At 52.6% G+C, this 17,464-nt stretch overlaps 1 protein-coding gene across 3 annotated transcripts in view; it reads left to right on the top strand.

Moving 5' to 3' along the window:
• Positions 1-17,464, top strand: part of RNF213 (ring finger protein 213) — a 3,248,263-nt gene that overhangs the window by 1,436,781 nt on the left and 1,794,018 nt on the right. For all 3 annotated transcript variants that reach the window (XM_069655189.1, XM_069655190.1, XM_069655188.1), the window contains exon 18: positions 2,477-2,632. In XM_069655189.1, coding sequence (XP_069511290.1) covers positions 2,477-2,632 — 156 coding nt within the window. The remainder of the gene's footprint in view (positions 1-2,476; positions 2,633-17,464) is intronic.

Raw genomic sequence — 17,464 nt, 5'->3', positions numbered from 1 at the left:
GGGCGATGCTTTCTCGTTCCCCTGGGAGGGCCTGTTCCTATACGCGTTCCCTCCATTGCCACTGCTGATCCGGCTCATCAACCAGCTCAAGAGGTCACGGTGCAGGATGATCCTCGTCGCACCTGCGTGGCCGAGGCAGATATGGTTCCCGGACTTGTCAGCGTCCCCGTCAATCAAGCTGCCAGTGGACACGGATCTGCTCTCCAGGGAAGGAGGCGCCATCCTCCACCACGACCCGAAGTCGCTGAACTTGCAGGCCTGGCTCCTGCAGCGTTAGAGTTTGGAGGATACGACATACCGGCCGACTGCAGAGAGGTTCTTGCAAAGGCCAGGGCGTCCTCGACTCTTAAATGCTACGGACACAAATGGAAGAGGTTCTCTGTCTGGTGCCACGCACAGAAGATTAACCCTCTACGGATTACGGCTCCCCAAGTACTGCCGTACCTATTGACGCTGGCCAAAGCTGAACTGGCGCACGCGTCCATCAAGATTCATCTTGCTGCTATCTCCCGATACACCAGAACCACGGGGCGGACGTCCTTGTGGTCTCATCGTCTGGTAAAAGAGTTCATGAAGGGACTGTTCAGATCGTTCCCGCCGGTGAAGGCTCCGGCCCCGGCGTGGGAGCTCAACGTGGTGCTGACCAAGCTCATGGGACCTCCGTTCGAGCCTCTGCACTCGGCCCGTTGAAGTTCCTGTCGTGGAAAACAGCGTTTCTTGTGGCCATCACCTCCGCACGACGGGTGGGAGAGATCCAGGCCCTTTCCTGCAAGGCCCCGTACTTGACTTTTCACAACACGAGGGTAGTGCTCAGGACGCACCCCTCCTTCATGCCCAAGGTGCCGTCGGACTTCCACCTCAACGAACCCTTGGTGTTGCCTGTGTTCTTCCCGTCGCCTTTGTCGCCGGCAAAAGGACTTTGCACTCGCTGGATGTGGCTAGAGCGCTGAAGTTCTACGTGGACCGTACGAAGTGTTTCAGAAGACGTCACAACTCTTTGTGAACTTTGGACCTGTCAATCAGGGGAAGGCTCTCTCGAAGGCTTCCATTTCCAGATGGCTCTCTGGCTGTATCATGTACTGTCATCGGTTGGCAAACCGACCGCTGCCTGGCCGTCCGAGAGCCCATTCCACCAGAGCGATCGCAGCTACCATGGCGTTCCTATCTGGTGTGCCCCTGCTGGACATATGCAGGGCTGCTACGTGGAGGTCGACGCACACCTTCACGAAATTCTACTGCGTCGATCAGGATTCCAGGGAGGAGTCCAGGGTCGGCCAAGCAGTGCTGCGCAACCTGTTCGCCTAAGGTGAGCCTGGTGAGGAGGTAATATTGCTTAATGTTGAATTTGATGTAATGCTTAATGTTGAGCCTTTGCCACCTCCAGTGGTTGTGCATGTGTGTACTGCTATGTATTATTTATTCAGGAGCATGTGAATCCATGCCAGACCCCATGCTGGAGAAGGAACATGTTACTTACCTGTAACTGTTGTTCTCCAGCATGGGTCTGGCATGGATTCACATGCGAACCCTCCCGCCTACCCCTCTGCGGCTCTTCACTTGGTCATACTGCCACTTCACGTGCTTCCAAATCTGAAGATGGCTGCCAGAGGCGGGGCTTAGGTAGAGGGCAGTCATTGGCTGTGGTCAGTATAACGCAGAGATCAGTGATTGGTTACTACTACGAAAGACAGATCAGAAACAAAACTGATACTGGTTTTTTCTTTACCGAGGATTCCCAGCCTGACGACGGGGAATATTCATGAGCATGTGAATCCATTCCAACCCATGCTGGAGAACAGCAGTTACAGGTAAGTAACTTGTTCCTTTTATTTTATATAGCATTTTGCAATCATTCACAGGTTTTCAGTTTTTATGAAGATCTTGTGGTGGGGAACAGTCTTAAATTGCTCATTAAAATAGATTTGTATTGAATATGCTTCCAGTCAGTGCTTAAAATGTTTGTGCATGAAATGAGGAAGAGCAAAAATGTGTACTTGCTTGAAAAATGTGCAGAAGTGTTTATTCCTGATTTACATGCACAGTTAAATCATGTCACCAAAATGGGCACACCAGCACCTCAGCTCGACACGGAAACCTATTGGCCATCTTTGAGCTGACAGATTTATGGTGAAAGGCAGGGATGTATGTCTTTACTTTGCCAGCATTTACTTGGCTAGCACTTACTTTGTCTACATTCACTTCGCCAGACCATTACTTTGACATTGCATGGGGATACCTGCTGCACCCCATTCTTTTCTCATCCATATTACCCTCCGTGACAGCTTGACACCAAACCTTGCACTTTCGCTAACCACATCCATTACCATCTTCACAATGGGAAGATGTAGACAAAGTAAAGGCATGACAAAGTAAATGTCTGGCAGAGTGAATGTATGACAAATAAAGTGTATGTAGCGAAGTAAAGTGGGGGATACCGTTAAGCAGTTTTAATGTAGGTCCATTTTCTTATTTTCAGCACAAAATCGTCTCTTAGACCAGAAGCAAGGAGAGGAGAATCAAGTGAAGCAAGTTCTTAAGTGGAGAGAGGACGAGTTGATGTCTCTGAAGCGAGAGAGAGATTGGGTGGATTCCCTTCTGAAGATGTGTCGGAATGTAGAGGATACTATGAAAGGTACAGAAGAGGCTTCTCTGGTGCATCTGCAACAACTGCTTGTTTATAGACAAATTACTGAGGATTTAAGCCATTAAAGGAATGTACTTGAAGTTAACCTGAATTTAGTAAATTTCATTTTTGAAAAACTGTTATAGATCACTTTAAGATATTATTAATTTGAGGGGCAAGGCAGCGTTGCATTTCCTAATTTTTATGCGAATATTAGCTTATAGTTCTGCTACAAGCTATGGACAACAAAACTGGTGCCAATATCAAACTAAAAAGCTAGAGAAATATGCAACGTTTACATGAGCATCCATTTCTAGTCCGTTAACTTTTGGGTTCCCACTTTTTGAATACATCACACCTGTTAAGGTGATGCTAATCAGTAAAATGCTAGAATAGGATCCTTTTTTACAGTACATTCAAAGGGGTGCCGTCAGATATTACACATTTTATTTAAGCAGTGCTTCAATGGCTTATACCCCAAGGTAAAACAAGCTGCTGTTAAATGCACACACCTATTTGAAAGTATTTCAATTGTTATAACCAATGTATTCACACGACCCTTCAGTCTGTTTTCTCTATTTTACATTGCAACATAAGTCCTGCTATGCCAGTGCTGTTAGAATTCCCAATGTTAAGCATGCTTTGAAACTGTTGCTTGCTTATATCAGCAATATTTAATTAAACATGTTGTACTAAAATGACCGCAAGCTACTTTCTAAGCCACTCTTACAGTGTGATATCTAACAGCACTGGCATTGCAGGCCTAAGGTCCGTGTTGGTAATGGGGTCTTTGACTTCTCAACATGGACTACATCCTGTCCCAACCACCTTTCTCTTCATTTGAATATAGTTTCAAAGGGATTGGTTCCTCCGACGTATTCCACATCTATGACAGGTAATCACCACAGCTGTGCTGCTTCGGAAAATTTTATGCGACTGACGTCGATACGCTGTCCTCATGGGCCTCCGTCGAAGCGACGTCACCGGATGTTATAAGGAGGGCACATGACGCCCGTAGCCTCAGTTCCGTTTTTTCCGCGAACGTGTTCGCTTCAGAGATCTCGGCGCGCCTCAGTTCTTCTGATTCTATAGGTTCTTCGAACTTTGTTTGTGAAGTTATCATGTCGTCTTCTTCTACCCCGGGATCGGGATTCAAGAAGTGTCGGGACTGCGGTTCCAAGATGTCACTTACGGACCCGCACAACGTCTGCCTCTGGTCCCTCGGCGAGGACCACGCCACCGATTACTGTGACGAATGGCAGTCTTTGATGTCGAAGGCCTTGCGGGAGCGAAAGAAGAAGCTGTCGGTCGGTAGGGTTTCCAAGCCCCAAAAGTCGAAATCCGCTTGACTTTCGACCGACTATTCGAGGGGCGAATCTCAGTGTCGTCGGCGTAAGTCCAGGGGGGGTCTCGGTCCCGGAGTGGTTCCCGCCATTCCTCTGCCTCTGCGAGGCACTCGCGGAGGCGTAGTCACCGGTCGCCTTCCTCGTCCTCGGCGGGTAGCTTGTCCTACCAAACATTCCTCTCCTGCGGAATGGGACGCATTTCGTAAGGAAATGATGGCGATTTTCGAGCCGCAGGGCACCGTTCTGTCCGTGTCTTCGAGAGAAGCCGGCAAGGAATGCGCTAGGGCAACCGTTCTCCTGCCTTCGGGCTCAGGCGGTCGGCGCAATCACCGCCAACCTTTGAGGTCCCGGTCGGACAAGGTAGATCGCTCTAGCCATGCCCGCTCCAGGTCCCAGATGCCCTCGAGACCGTCTGAGCCTGTGAGGTCTTCAAAGAAGATGTTGACGCCATCAGCGCCATGTCCATCGAGGGACTTTCTCGACGCTCCGCCTCCGAGGAAGTCGGCGACGCCATTGGTGCCGTGGCCTTCGAAGGACACGCTCGGGGGCCCCGCGCTCGAGGCCTGTGTCGAAGCCATCAGCGTCACGCTCAACGCCGATTCCGTCAACGCCCTCAACGCCTTTTGTGGAGGCTTTGTCGGAGGTACCCCGTGCATCGGTGGAAACTGAGGAAGGCCCTGAAGTCAGTGAGCCCTGTATTTGAACCTTTTTATGTGCCCTCATCCAGGGATTTATTCCAGCCTCTGGATTACATCTCTGAGGTGGATGAAGGGTCTGATGAAGGTCTGGTTCCTGATGAGGTTCCTGACAAACTCTTGTCTGGTCATAGCCAGTTGGAAGACCTGCGTCAGTCTTTGCGCAACGCTAGTGGTCTGAACACCTCTCCGGAGGTTGAGTTCGGTAGGCCTGAGCCTGGCACGCACGCCGAGTCTTCATACCGGCATCTCATGTCGAGGGTGACGGAGTACTTGGGGTGGTCTGCGCCACCAGTGGATTTTCTGCAGGATGACCTGACAGATATCCTTGACCAAGGTCCACCCACTGACCCGGTGCTGCTATTTCATATGGCTTTACAGAGAAGGGTGGCGGCAGCGGCTTGGACTGCTCCGGAGAGTCTCCCGGCAGTGAGCAAGTCGTTGCTGAAAAAATACCGTCCAGCCAGTAGCGACCCCTGTCACTTGACTACGCACCCCACTCTGGAGAGTTTGGTGGTGCAGGCAGCTACGGCCCCAGCAAAGCAGGCGTTGTACCCTACCATCCCTCCAGATAGGGACGACAAACGTTTTGATGGCTGGGCGAAGAAGGCATTTTCTTCAGGGGGTATGGCTTTACAGGCAGCCAACTCTGTGTGTGCCTTAGCATGTTTCACTCACACTCAGTGGAATTGTGTGTCTTTGGTGGCTGAACATACCCCGAAGAGGAGGAACGGGATGGTTTTCTTGCCCTCGTTCAGGATGGCAAGGATGCCATGTGTGAATCTGTTCAGTCGGGTCTGGACATGGAAGACCGTGTCAGCCGGTCCATGGTGGTGAGCACCGTGATCCGCAACCACTCAAATCTGCTCAAGTCGGGGTTTGCTCCCGACGTACAAGCCCGGCTTCTCAACATGCCCTTTGATGGTGCACATCGTTTTGGCAGCAAGGCTGACGAGAGCCTTGAGAGTTTGCAGACCTCCAAAGCTGCAGCGAAGTCATTGAGCGCTGCAGTTCTTCCTTTGGTAGATCGAGGGGAGCTGCAAGTCAAAGGGGCCACCGTAGGAGTACCAAAGGTAGAAAGCAAGGTACTCGAGGTGCCAAGGCCGCTCGGGCAGTTGCTTCTTTGCCCTCAGGCACTGCTGCAGCTGCTTCAGCTCAGTCATGAGGCCATGTCCCATGTCCCATGGTTCGGCGGTTGGGGGTGTTGGGGAGAATTCTCATTCAATGGCTAATTTACCTTACCTAGTGAGTCCCTCAGCAGCTTTGCTGGATTTCTGGAGTTCTTTTTTTTCTACTTGGCAAGATTGTGAGCTTTTTCCTCACTCTTAACCATGTTTTGCCATGTGTATTTCATCTGTTTTTGTGATTGTAGGCTCTGGAGTAAACCACTTCAGTAGCCTCCTTCTTTTGTGTGTTACACAGCACCTTCAGTGCAGTGACACAGGGTTGTCTTTTAGACTTCCCACTGACTCCATTTCTGGGGCTGACTACTGTTAAAGGGTAAAGTTGCCATTAACTTTACTTGGTCATTTAACCACAGATCCAGTACACCCCATCTTACATGGAGTATTGGAAAGGGTTAATTCTTAGCCCTTTTTATCTGTACCTCCTAGAGCCTTGTTTTGCTCTTTTAACATTTAGATTTGGCTGGTGGCAGTGGTATCTACCCTAACTTTTCTACCGCGATTATACTATATAAACGTGGTACTGTTTTAGGCTATTATATTAGCCTCGAACTTAAACCCGCTTGACCAAATACTTTTTCTTTTGGCTCCGGTCGGTTTATTCGCCATTTCTTTTTGTTAAAGTCCTTCTTGTGTTTTACTTTGCGCGGCAAACCAGGTTTGCCTTCTTTGTTCACTGTCTTTTGGCGGGCTTCTGCCGAGAAGCCCTCCTCTAGGCGCCTGGGTGTCTAGGTGGGCTGAATGTGAGGGAGGGGTGTAGTCACCCCCTGCACAGGGTATCCTAGGAAACCCAAGTCGCACTTTGCCATGGTTGGCTAAGGTGGTTGTCCAGGTTGGACAACCCCCTTGCTGCTTGATTGACAGCCAGGCTGTGTGAATGGGGGATTTTCGCATAAAAGGCAGACTCTTGGGCAGTCAGTCGCCACTGGAACTACAAGGAACCGAAGAGAAGCGGAGAAGTCAGCTGCTGCAACTATCCCGTCCCGGTGAAGCCCTGCTGCAGTCCTAAGCTATCTACCCTATCTACCCTTCGGCGCCTAGAGAAGATCCACTCCGGAGTCTTCTTCCCTTAAGCCTGGTGGGGATAACCAGCTCATCTTCTACAGCCAGAGGATCCTCTTCGTGGTCAAATCGCTGCACACTGCTGTAGTGGTCCGGATAGCCATCTGAAGAGGCTCTCATGTTTTTAAGGAGCACACCTTTTATTCACCGTCACTGCTGCCGGCTTCAGCCCTGTGTGGTGCAGACCCCTCCAGATGTCCTCCTTCTTGCCGAAGCTCCAGGAACCGTGGTTATGCAGGAAATTACCAGGAACAACTGCCGTGGTACCAGCTTCTTCACTGAATAAGGTACTGTTTTCTGCTTGAGGAAATCGGGTGAATCCCTTTTTCTCTTCCTGCAAGGCTTGCCCTCATCTTCCCTCCTTCTTATAACTTTTGCTTCCTCCATTGACAATATCTAAGTGCTCCTGACTACGTTGAATCATGAACTGTCCGACTGTGTGATCCTTGACAACAGGAACCCAGTTCCACTTGACACTGGCTCCGGCCTATTGAGTCTTGAATTTCCGTCCATGAGTGTTCTCTGATTCTGTCTGCCTTGACAAAAGTATTGCCTATGATTTTTGCTCCCAACTTTCTCTGAGTATCTCAGGTGCTAAGTGTGTCTTTGCCCCTGTAACATTTCTTGCCGCGGATACACGTTTCTTTAGTAGACTGAACTGTCATTACTGTCAAAAAGTGATCTCATATGTATTCCCGGTAACGTCTTTTGTTTCACAACACCGGTCCGTTAAAACATAGTGTACTTACCATGAAGTTATACCATACAAAACAAATTGGTTGGTTATAGTATATTTTATGTGTGGTTTTGAATGAATAGAAGTGTTGCGTTTATAACAAACGGTTTAAAAATAAATGTACTTATATTTTTTTACCTGAAACCTTGAGTCAGTGTTTGCTTGAGTCCCAGTCATTGTGGTCCCTTTGTGTAATCTCTGCTACTGCTCATATACTCTTGAGATAAGCCTGGCTGCTCTGCTACTGCTACCACTTTAACATAGTAGTACAGGCTTGTACCAAAGGTAAAACTTGTATTACCACTTGTAGTCTTAATTGTGTGTAGTGGTCCCTAAGGGCACTGCTCAGGATTCTGCCTAACCGGGGGAAGGCTGGCACAGCATCTTGTAGAATGGCATGCCATTACTTCAGATGTGTGGTTTCTGGAGATCATGGCCCACGGCTACTGTCTTCTTATCCGGCAGAGGCCTCACGACAATCCACCAGGGAATCTCTCTTTGAAGAGTCTGGATCTGCTCCTTGCGCAGAAAATCAAATCCCTGCTGGAGAAAGGCACCTTAGAACTAGTGCCTGTAGCGGAGAGGAACAAGGGATGGTATTCCCCATTTTATTTATTCCAAAAAAGGACAGGGGATTGAGACCCATCATGGACTTGCGTGGTTTGAACAAGCTCCTCAGGAAGCACAAGTTCAAGATGGTTACTCTTTCTCAAGTCCCCCAGGCCCTTCAACTTCAGGACTGGTTGGTGTCCCTCGACCTCAAGGGCGCTTACTTTCATGTGTTGATTCATCCCAAGCACAGGAAGTTCCTGAGGTTCGGTGTTGGCGACTCGCATTTTCAGTTTCGGGTCCTGCCGTTCGGATTGACCTCCGCCCCGAGGGTCTTCACCAAGCTCATGGTGGTGGTGGCAGCGTATCTCAGGAAAGGGGGGGGATTTACGTCTACCCCTACCTGGACGATTGGTTGATCAGGGCACGCTCTCCCGAGCAAGTCCTGGATCATCTGTGGGTCACCTGCCACTCCTTTCACAAGCTGGGCTTCTCCCTCAACTTAAAGAAGTCCCACTTGACACCTACCCAGCGGCTCCAGTACATCGGAGCAGTGCTCGACGCATCCCTGGGGCAGTGTTCGCCTCCACATTTGAGGGCTCATCACATTCTGCAGATGGTGCACAAGTTTCAACATGCCCAGAGTCTCCTGGCGTTCCGAGTTTTTGAGGTTGCTCGGCCTCATGGCATCCTGCATTCTTCTGGTGCCAGAGGCCAGGTTGCGGATGAGATCTCTGCAATGGGCTCTCAAGCTGCAGTGGTCACAGTCCTCCGGCAAGATGTCGGACCCCATTCAGGTGCCGCCCTCGGTCGCCCAGGATCCTTCTGTGGTGGGCCGTCAAAGGCAATCTGATGAAGGGTGCTCCATTTTGGCTACCTTGGCCGGAGGTAACGATCGTGATGGACGCGTCCCTAACGGGATTGGGAGCTCATGCCAACGAGTTGACAGTCAGCGGTCGTTGGTCTCTGTCGGAGTCTAGACTCGATATCAATCTGTTGGAGCTGAGGGCCATCAGGCTAGCCCTAAAGGCTTTTCTGCCATCTGTGCGGGGGAAGAATGTCCTGATTCTGATGGACAATGCAGTGGCCATGCACTACCTCAACAAAAAGGGGGGGCCAGGGTCTCTCCCTATGTGCAGAGATGCGATGTAGCTCTGGTTCTGGGCCATACAGCACAAAATTTCGATCTCTGCAGTTCATCTGGCCGGAGACAAAAACATGGCGGCGGACGCACTGAGCAGGCAGAGCACGGTCTCTCACAAGTGGGAGCTGGCTCAGGAGATTCTCCTGGAGATCTTTGCCCTTTGGGGGACCCCACAAGTGGATCTCATCGCCACCAGAGTCCACCGGAAGTGCAAAAGATTCTGCTTGTGGGGATTTTCTCCAAGAGGAGCCTTAGGGGACGCATTCGTAGTGGAGTGGTCCTTCCCACTGCTGTATGCGTTTCCTCCAGTCCCCGTCATTCCGCAAGTGCTGCAGAGGTTACGGAGGTTCGGTTCCTGAATGATCCTCATTGCTCCGGCATGGGCCAGGAGAATGTGGTACCCGGACCTTCTCAACATGTCCATCTGCCCTCCATGCCGTCTTCCCTACTGCGACGATCTGCTCTCACGGGAGGGGTGGGGGGGTCAGGTTCTCCATCCAGAGGTCCAGTCCCTCAACCTTCACCCTTGGCTTCTGAAAGGTTGAGGTTTAAGGATTGGGACCTCCCTGAAGACGTGATGGAGTTGTTGCTTTCGTCCAGAAGGCCTGCAACAAAGTCCCTGTACCGTTGCCGTTGGAGAAAGTACTGCGACTGGTGCAGGGTTAAGAATGTGGATGCTTTTTCATGTACCATTCCTGTGGTTCTCCAGCATGGGGTCTGGCATGGATTCACATGCTCATGAATATTCCCCGTCGTCAGGCCGGGAATCCTCGGTATAGAAAAAATCAGTATCAGTTTTGTTTCTGATCTGTCTTTCTCAATAGTAACCAATCGCTCGTCTCTGGGTCATACTGCCCCCAGCCAATGACTGCTCTCTCCCTAAGCCCCGCCCCTGGCAGCCATCCTCAGATTTTTACTGCACGTTCAAGTGTTGGGAGTCCTCGTGCTGTAGCTCTCGAGCTTTTGCTGCGTTTTCGCGCTTTTCTCAGGAGATTTTCTCATTTTTTCGGTTAAATAGAGCCTCAAGCTCCACCGTTTCTACATCCGATCAACGGGGATCCGTTTCGGAGTTTCTACGCCCCTCAAGGGTGAAGATTACGCTTTTGGAGGATTCCAGAAGTTCCGAGGCCTACCCCGGACATGGCCCAGGAGAAAGGGAGCTCGACGCCCGGGAAGCTGTTCAGGACCTGCCCTGGATGCCAGCTTCAGAACGTTTTCAAGGAGGACGAGCATTCGTTATGCCTCTACTGTCTCCATGAGGACAAGACACACAAGGAAAAGGATTGTGCGTTTTGTGGGAACATGTCGGAGCGGACCATGAAGGATCGCCACCTCCGTCTCGCCAACTGGCTGGAAGGTAAGAGCCCGCCAGGCGAGAAGAAGAAAAAGAAGTCTGAGCGGTCTTCTAAGTCCTGTGAGGGTGCCCCGGCGACGGGGGCCCAACAAAAGGCTAAGCACCGCGAGTCCGCGGGCACCAGGAGCGCCGAACGGTCGGGCTCCTTGGCTGCCAGGCAGGGCGCATCCTCCCCGGCGCCATCAACCACGAGCCAACGCTCTGGCTCGGGTAAGAAGAAGTCCCAGAACCCGGCGAAGCTTCTGGAGGGGCCCCGGTCGATCTCGAAGATTCCGGCAGGGGGGGAGCGAGGCTCGGACACTCCCCCCAAGATGAAGGCCCCAGGCGTACAGAAGGTGACGTTGGCCTTAATTCACCCTGCTAAGACCTCGATTGAGGATGTTGCCGCGGCCCTGGCTCAACCTGTGGAGGCTACACCAGTGGAGGTGCCCTCAGGACCCAGAGTTTCCCTGCCACCGCGGAAGGAGTAGTCTTTCAGGCCCATTGAGAAGACCCCCACGAAGTCCTCGTTGGAAAGGGTGGGGGAGGGGCTGGTGGCCATCGTGGATACGGGCACGACCTCTGAAGAGGAGCTCATCCAAGTCGTGGAGGAGGCCCAGCCCATTGGGGGGGATCCCGACGAGGGCGACGGTGTCGCAGAGGAGGCTCCTCAAGAGCCCTCGCTCCCGTCGTTTCTGGCGCCGCAGGACACCTTGGCGGCCATTTTGTCAGCCATCCAGTCCTTATGCTCGGAGATAAGGACTAGGTTGCCCCTTCCCCCGACGGAGGTACCTGAGCCAGACCCGACGGGGGAACCGGAGCCAGGACCTTCGGAGAGCCCACCACTTAAGAGGAGGATGCATCCTAGGCCTCCTTTCCCGCCTCTGTGGCCTTCTCTGCCTACCCCCCCCCCCGGTCCACTACCCACGGGGATGATACAGGCATGGACACGACTACGACGGGTACGGATCACGACTGAGGCGACGACGTGACGTGTCCCCCGTCGCCCCCTGCCCGGGCGTCCCCGCCCGACGAGATTGGATCCTTCCATGCTATGATTTCCAGGGCATCCAAGTACTTCCAGCTCTGCCCCGAAGAAAAGAAGGAAGGGTTCCTTTACCAACGGCGCAAGGCTAAAAGGAAGAGGGTCGGAAGCTGGATGCGATGGGAAGACGGGTCATCTCATCTGTAGCAACGACCATCAAGGCGGCCACCGCCCTGGCCCTCGTAGCCTGCTACGACAGGGAGTTGTGGTTCAAGATCGTCCCTCTGTTGGACTTCCTTCCGGACGCCAAGAGGGCTGAGGCCCTGGAAATCTTACAGGAACGTGAGATTTCCTTCGACCACGCCATTACGGTGGCTACGGTCATCGCTGACACCGGTTTCCGTCAGTTGGGCAACAGCGTTTGCCTGAGACGAGGATGGATCAAGGCGACGGATTTCCGCCAGGATGTACAGACCATGGTTTTGGACATGCCCTTCGATGGGAACAACCTTTTTGGCAAGGCGGTTGATGAGTCCCTTCAGGCGATCAAGACGGACACGGCCCGTGCACTGGGTGTGCTCCAACAGCGACGACCGTCCTTTCGGAGCTCCGAAGGCAGATAGAGTGCCTCCAAGGGAGCCGACAGCAACTCCTCTACGTACCGTCAAGCGGCAACATCTTCGTCGCAAGAGGCCTACAGGGGACGCGGCAAGTCAGGTGTATCCCGCCGTCGTCGCCAAGGTGGTCAAGGAGGCAAAGCGGCCTCCATGCAAGATTGAACCAACCGTCGGGTCGGGCCCCCGCCGAAGCACCCCGTTGGAAGTCGGCTGACGAAATTCGTCGGCGTGTGGGAGTCCATCTCCACCGACCGTTGGGTGCTGGACGCCCTGGCCCTGGGGCACGCCCTTGAGTTCCAGAAGAAGTGCCCCCGCATTCCTCCCGTGGCCAGGAAGGAAAATCACGTCCCTCAACTGCTGTTGGAAGTAAGGGCGATGCTCAGGAAAGGTGCCATCGAGCTCGTTCCAAAGAGGCTTCGGGGCTCCGGAGTTTACTCAAGATACTTCCTCGTAAAGAAGAAGACAGGAGGATGGCGTCCCATCCTGGACCTGCGATGACTGAACAAATACATCAAGGCACAAAAGTTCCAGATGGTCACCCTCCAGCACGTGCTGGGACAGCTGGAGGAGGGCGATTTCCTGTCGTCGTTGGACTTGGAGGATGCATACTTCCACATCCCTATTCTAAAGAGGCACCGAAAGTTCCTCAGGTTCGTGGTCAAAGGGCGGCACTACCAGTTCAAGGCCCTCCCATTCGGATTAAAATCGGTGCCCAGGGTGTTCACCAAGTGCCTAGCACCGGTGGCGGCGCGGCTGCACCTGCAGGGGATCCCCGTGTACCTCTACCTGGACGACCGTCTCATACGGGCAAGGACAAGGGAGCTCGCCTTGGAACACACTGTGAAGACCGTCCAGCTGCTCACGGACCTGGGGTTCTCCATCAACTTTCCAAAATCCCACCTGGTCCCGTCGCAAGTCGCCCTGTTAATGGGAGCACAGCTCGACAGTGGCGCGGCGGGCCTCACCATAGGAGGAAAGGATAAGGACCATCCTGGGAAAGGTGCAACGTCTGCTAGCCACGGACGTGGCCAGAGTGAGGTCTATCAAGTCCTTCCTCGGAATGATGTCCTCCTGCATTTATCTGGTGCCCCATTGCAGACTTCGGAGGCGGCCCTTGCAAGAATTCCTCGACGCCCACTGGATCCAGACGACGGGCAGCTTCGAGGACAGGGTCCCGCTCGACGAAGCGTTCCGTCAGGCGATACAATGGTGGAAGGTTGGCGAGCGCACACCGGGGGTCTCCACGCGAGAGGCCTTTGGCTCCCGGAGGAGAAGACTCTCCACATCAACATCTTGGAGCTCTGTGCAGTGTTCTGGGCCCTCGGGTCCTTCCTTCCGTCCCTCAAGGGCAAGGTGGTGAGGCTCTTCACCGACAACACCACCACGATGTTTTACATTCGGAAGCAGGGCGGAACCAGATCCCCTGCCCTATCCAAGGAAGCCCAGGATCTGTGGCATTCGACCGTCGCCCAAGGGATGTTTCTGGTACCCTTTCATCTGGCAGGGATAAAAAACACCATCGCCGACTCACTCAGCAGAGAGCTGCGCTCGTGCCAAGAGTTGGAACTGCGCCAGGATCAAGTGGACCGACTCTTCCGACGATGGGGCGAACCCCAGATCGATCTCTTCGCGACGGCGGCGAACTCCAAGTGCCGGAGGTTCGCCAGCAGGTTTCTCCAACCGAGGAGCATGGGCGATGCTTTCTCGTTCCCCTGGGACGGCCTGTTCCTTTATTCGTTCCCGCCGTTGCTACTCCGGCTCGTCAACCAGCTCAAGAGGTGCCGGTGCAGGATGATCCTCGTCACACCGTTGGGCCGAGGCAGATCTGGTTCCCGGACCTTCTGGACTTGTCAGCGTCCACACCAGTCAAGCTGCCGATGGACGCGATCTTCTCTCCAGAGAAGGAGGTGCCATTCTTCATCACGAACCAGAGTCGCTGAACTTGCAGGCCTGGCTCCTGCAGCACTAGAGTTTGAAGGATACGACATCCCGGCCGACTGCAGAGAGGTTCTTGCGAAGGCCAGGGCATCCTCTCAAGTGCTACGGACACAAATGGAAGAGGTTCTCTGTCTGGTGCCGTGCACAGAAGATTAACCCTCTGCGGATTACGGCCCCTCAAGTATTGATGTACCTATTGTCTTTGGCCAAGGCTGGCCTATCTCACGCTTCCATCAAGGTACATCTGGCTGCCGTCTCACGTTACACCAGAACTGCAGGACGGGCGTCCTTGTGGTCTCATCGACTGGTGAAGGAATTTATGAAAGGACTGTTCCGATCATTCCCGCCGGTGAAGGCCCCTGCCCCGGCGTGGGAGCTCAACGTGGTGCTGACTAGGCTCATGGGGGCCCCATTCGAGCCTATGCATTCAGTGCCGTTGAAGTTTCTGTCGTGGGAGAAAGCATTCCTCGTGGCCATCACCTCTGCACGACGAGTGGGAGAGATCCAGGCCCTGTCTTGCAAGCCTCCATACTTTACTTTTCACGGCACAAGGGTGGTGCTGAGGACGCACCCCTCCTTCATGCCCAAGGTGCGGCCTGACTTCCACCTCAACGAGCCCTTGGTGTTGCCAGTTTTCTTCCCGTCGCCTTCGTCGCCGGCTGAGAGGACTCTGCACTCGCTGGATGTAGCTAGAGCGCTGAAGTTCTACGTGGACCGCACAAAGAGTTTTCAGAAGACATCACAGCTGTTTGTGAACTTTGGACCTGTGAATCAAGGGAAGGCTCTCTCGAAGACTTCCATTTCCAGATGGCTTTCCGGCTACATCATGTATTGTCACCGGTTGGCAAACCGACCGTTGCCAGGCCGTCCAAGGGCCCATTCGACCAGAGCGATCGCTGCTACTACAGCGTTCTTGTATGGTGTGCCCTGCTCGACATCTGCAGGGCTGCGACGTGGAGGTCGACGCACACCTTCACGAGATTCTACTGCGTCGACCAGGATTCAGGGAGGAGTCCAGAGTCGGCCAGGCAGTGCTGCGCAACCTGTTCGCCTAAGGTGAGCCTGGTGAGGAGGTAAGAGCTGCTTAATGTTGAGTTGTTGTATTGCTTGATATTGAGCCTTTTGCCACTGCCCGTGGTTGTGCATGTGTATACTGCTATGTATTCTTATATTCATGAGCATGTGAATCCATGCCAGACCCCATGCTGGAGAAGGAACAAGTTACTTACCTGTAACTGTTGTTCTCCAGCATGGGTCTGGTATGGATTCACATGCGAACCCTCCCGCCTACCCCTCCGCGGCTCTTCACTTGGTCATACTGCCACTTCACGTGCTACCAAATCTGCGGATGGCTGCCAGGGGCGGGGCTTTAGGGAGAGGGCAGTCATTGGCTGGGGGCAGTATGACCCAGAGACCAGTGATTGGTTACTACTGAGAAAGACAGATCAGAAACGAAACAGATACTGATTTTTTTCTATACTGAGGATTCCCGGCCTGACGACGGGGAATATTCATGAGCATGTGAATCCATGCCAGACCCATGCTGGAGAACAACAGTTACAGGTAAGTAACTTGTTCCTTCGGTCTTTTTTGCTTTCATTAGCCCACAAGGGCCTCCAAGTGGGTACCATTAAAGGTTACCTGGCGTTGCTGTCCATATTTAAGTGCTCGTCTGAGGAGTGTTCTTATTTTAAGATTCCTTTGATTTCTCAGTTTCTGAAAGGGCTAACTAATGTGTTCCCACTGTCACCTTTCCAGGTGCCCGGTTGGGATTTGAACCTGGTTCTAAAATTCCTCATGGGAGCTCCGTTTGAGCCTTTACTTTCTTGCCCTTTGAGATTGTTGACCTTTAAAACTATATTTTTAGTTGCGGTTACTTCCACTCGCAGAGTGAGTGAGTTGCAGGCACTATCCGCCAAGCCACCCTTCACAGTGTTCCAAAAAGACGGTTGTCCTTAGGGTTCGTCCTTCTTTTTTTCCGAAGGTTGTGTCGGAATTTCATTTAAGCCAGAAGGTCATTCTTCCGGCATTTTATCCTCCTCCGCATCCTGGTAAGGAAGAGGAGAGGCTCCATAGGTTGGATCCTAGGAGAGCGTTAAGCTTCTACATCTCACCCCTGTCCTGGGTCAGAGTGGACGATCAAGTCTTTGTGGGATACGCTGGAAGGCGTTTGGGTCAAGCTGTTACTAAGCAGACCTTGTCCAGATGGATTATTTTGACCATCTCGGAATGCTACTGTCTGGCGGGTAAGGACCCTCCGGTAGGCTTGAGGGCCCATTCTACCAGGGATGTGGCTGCCTCCACTGCTCTGCAGAGGGGTGTTCCCATTGTAACATTTGTGAAGCAGCCACATTGGCCTCTGTCCATACTTTTGTCAAACACTACTCCCTGGATACTGTCGATGGGCAAGATTTGGCCTTTGGTAAGGCAGTCCTCTATTCTGCAATTAGATTGGGCATTCTAAAATTCTAAATTCTTTTCCCACCTCCATACGTTTGTACTGCTTTGGGAGTCTGTCATAGATGAGGAATACGTCGGAGGAACCAATCCCTTCGAAGAACAAGTTACTTTCTTACCTGGTAATGTTCTTTCGATGGGATGTTCCGACGATGTATTCCACATCGCTCCCTCCCTACCTGCCCCTCTACAGAATTTCTTATGCGATTGCAGCTTTCGTTTCCGCAAGGCTTTCTGTAGTCTGGGGTGGGCAGGAAGTGAGGGAGGTACCCGAAACTCCCTGTGCTTAGTCTCCTAGGAGACCCAAATGCACTCTGTGGTGATTGGCTGGCTGACTGTCCGGCAAGGACAGCCACCCTGATGGGTGAGTGACAGCTAGGCTGGAATGAATGGGAGAGAACTGAATAAAAGGCGAGTCTCTTGGTTTGGAAGGCAGAGTCGACCACTGGAACGAAGGAACCGAAGAAGAGCTTGAAGAGGACGGCTGCTGCAACTCCTGGACCGTTGGTTTGCCGGTGAAGCCCTGCTGCAGGCCCGAATCACCAAATTCACATCGACAGAGAAGCCCCTGCAAGGGCAACTTCTCCCTTTGGGTTGGTGGCACCATTCAACTCACAATTAAGCCACCTGGACACCTATCTCAGAGCTGGTCGAATTGCCTCAGAGTTGCTGCAGGAAACCGTAGAACCAGAGAGAGGGACACCAGTTTGTGTGCTTTACTCACAGCCACCGAAATTGAAGTTTGCCAAGTGCTAGCTTTTGGACCAGTCCCAGTGCAGTGCAGGAGTCCCCCGA

Source organism: Ambystoma mexicanum, chromosome 3q, assembly GCF_040938575.1.
Source record: "Ambystoma mexicanum isolate Mex_15411 chromosome 3q, UKY_AmexF1_1, whole genome shotgun sequence".
Lineage (NCBI taxonomy): Eukaryota > Metazoa > Chordata > Amphibia > Caudata > Ambystomatidae > Ambystoma > Ambystoma mexicanum.
Note: the sequence above shows the minus strand (reverse complement) of the source record. Positions and strands in the feature narration are given on the sequence as shown.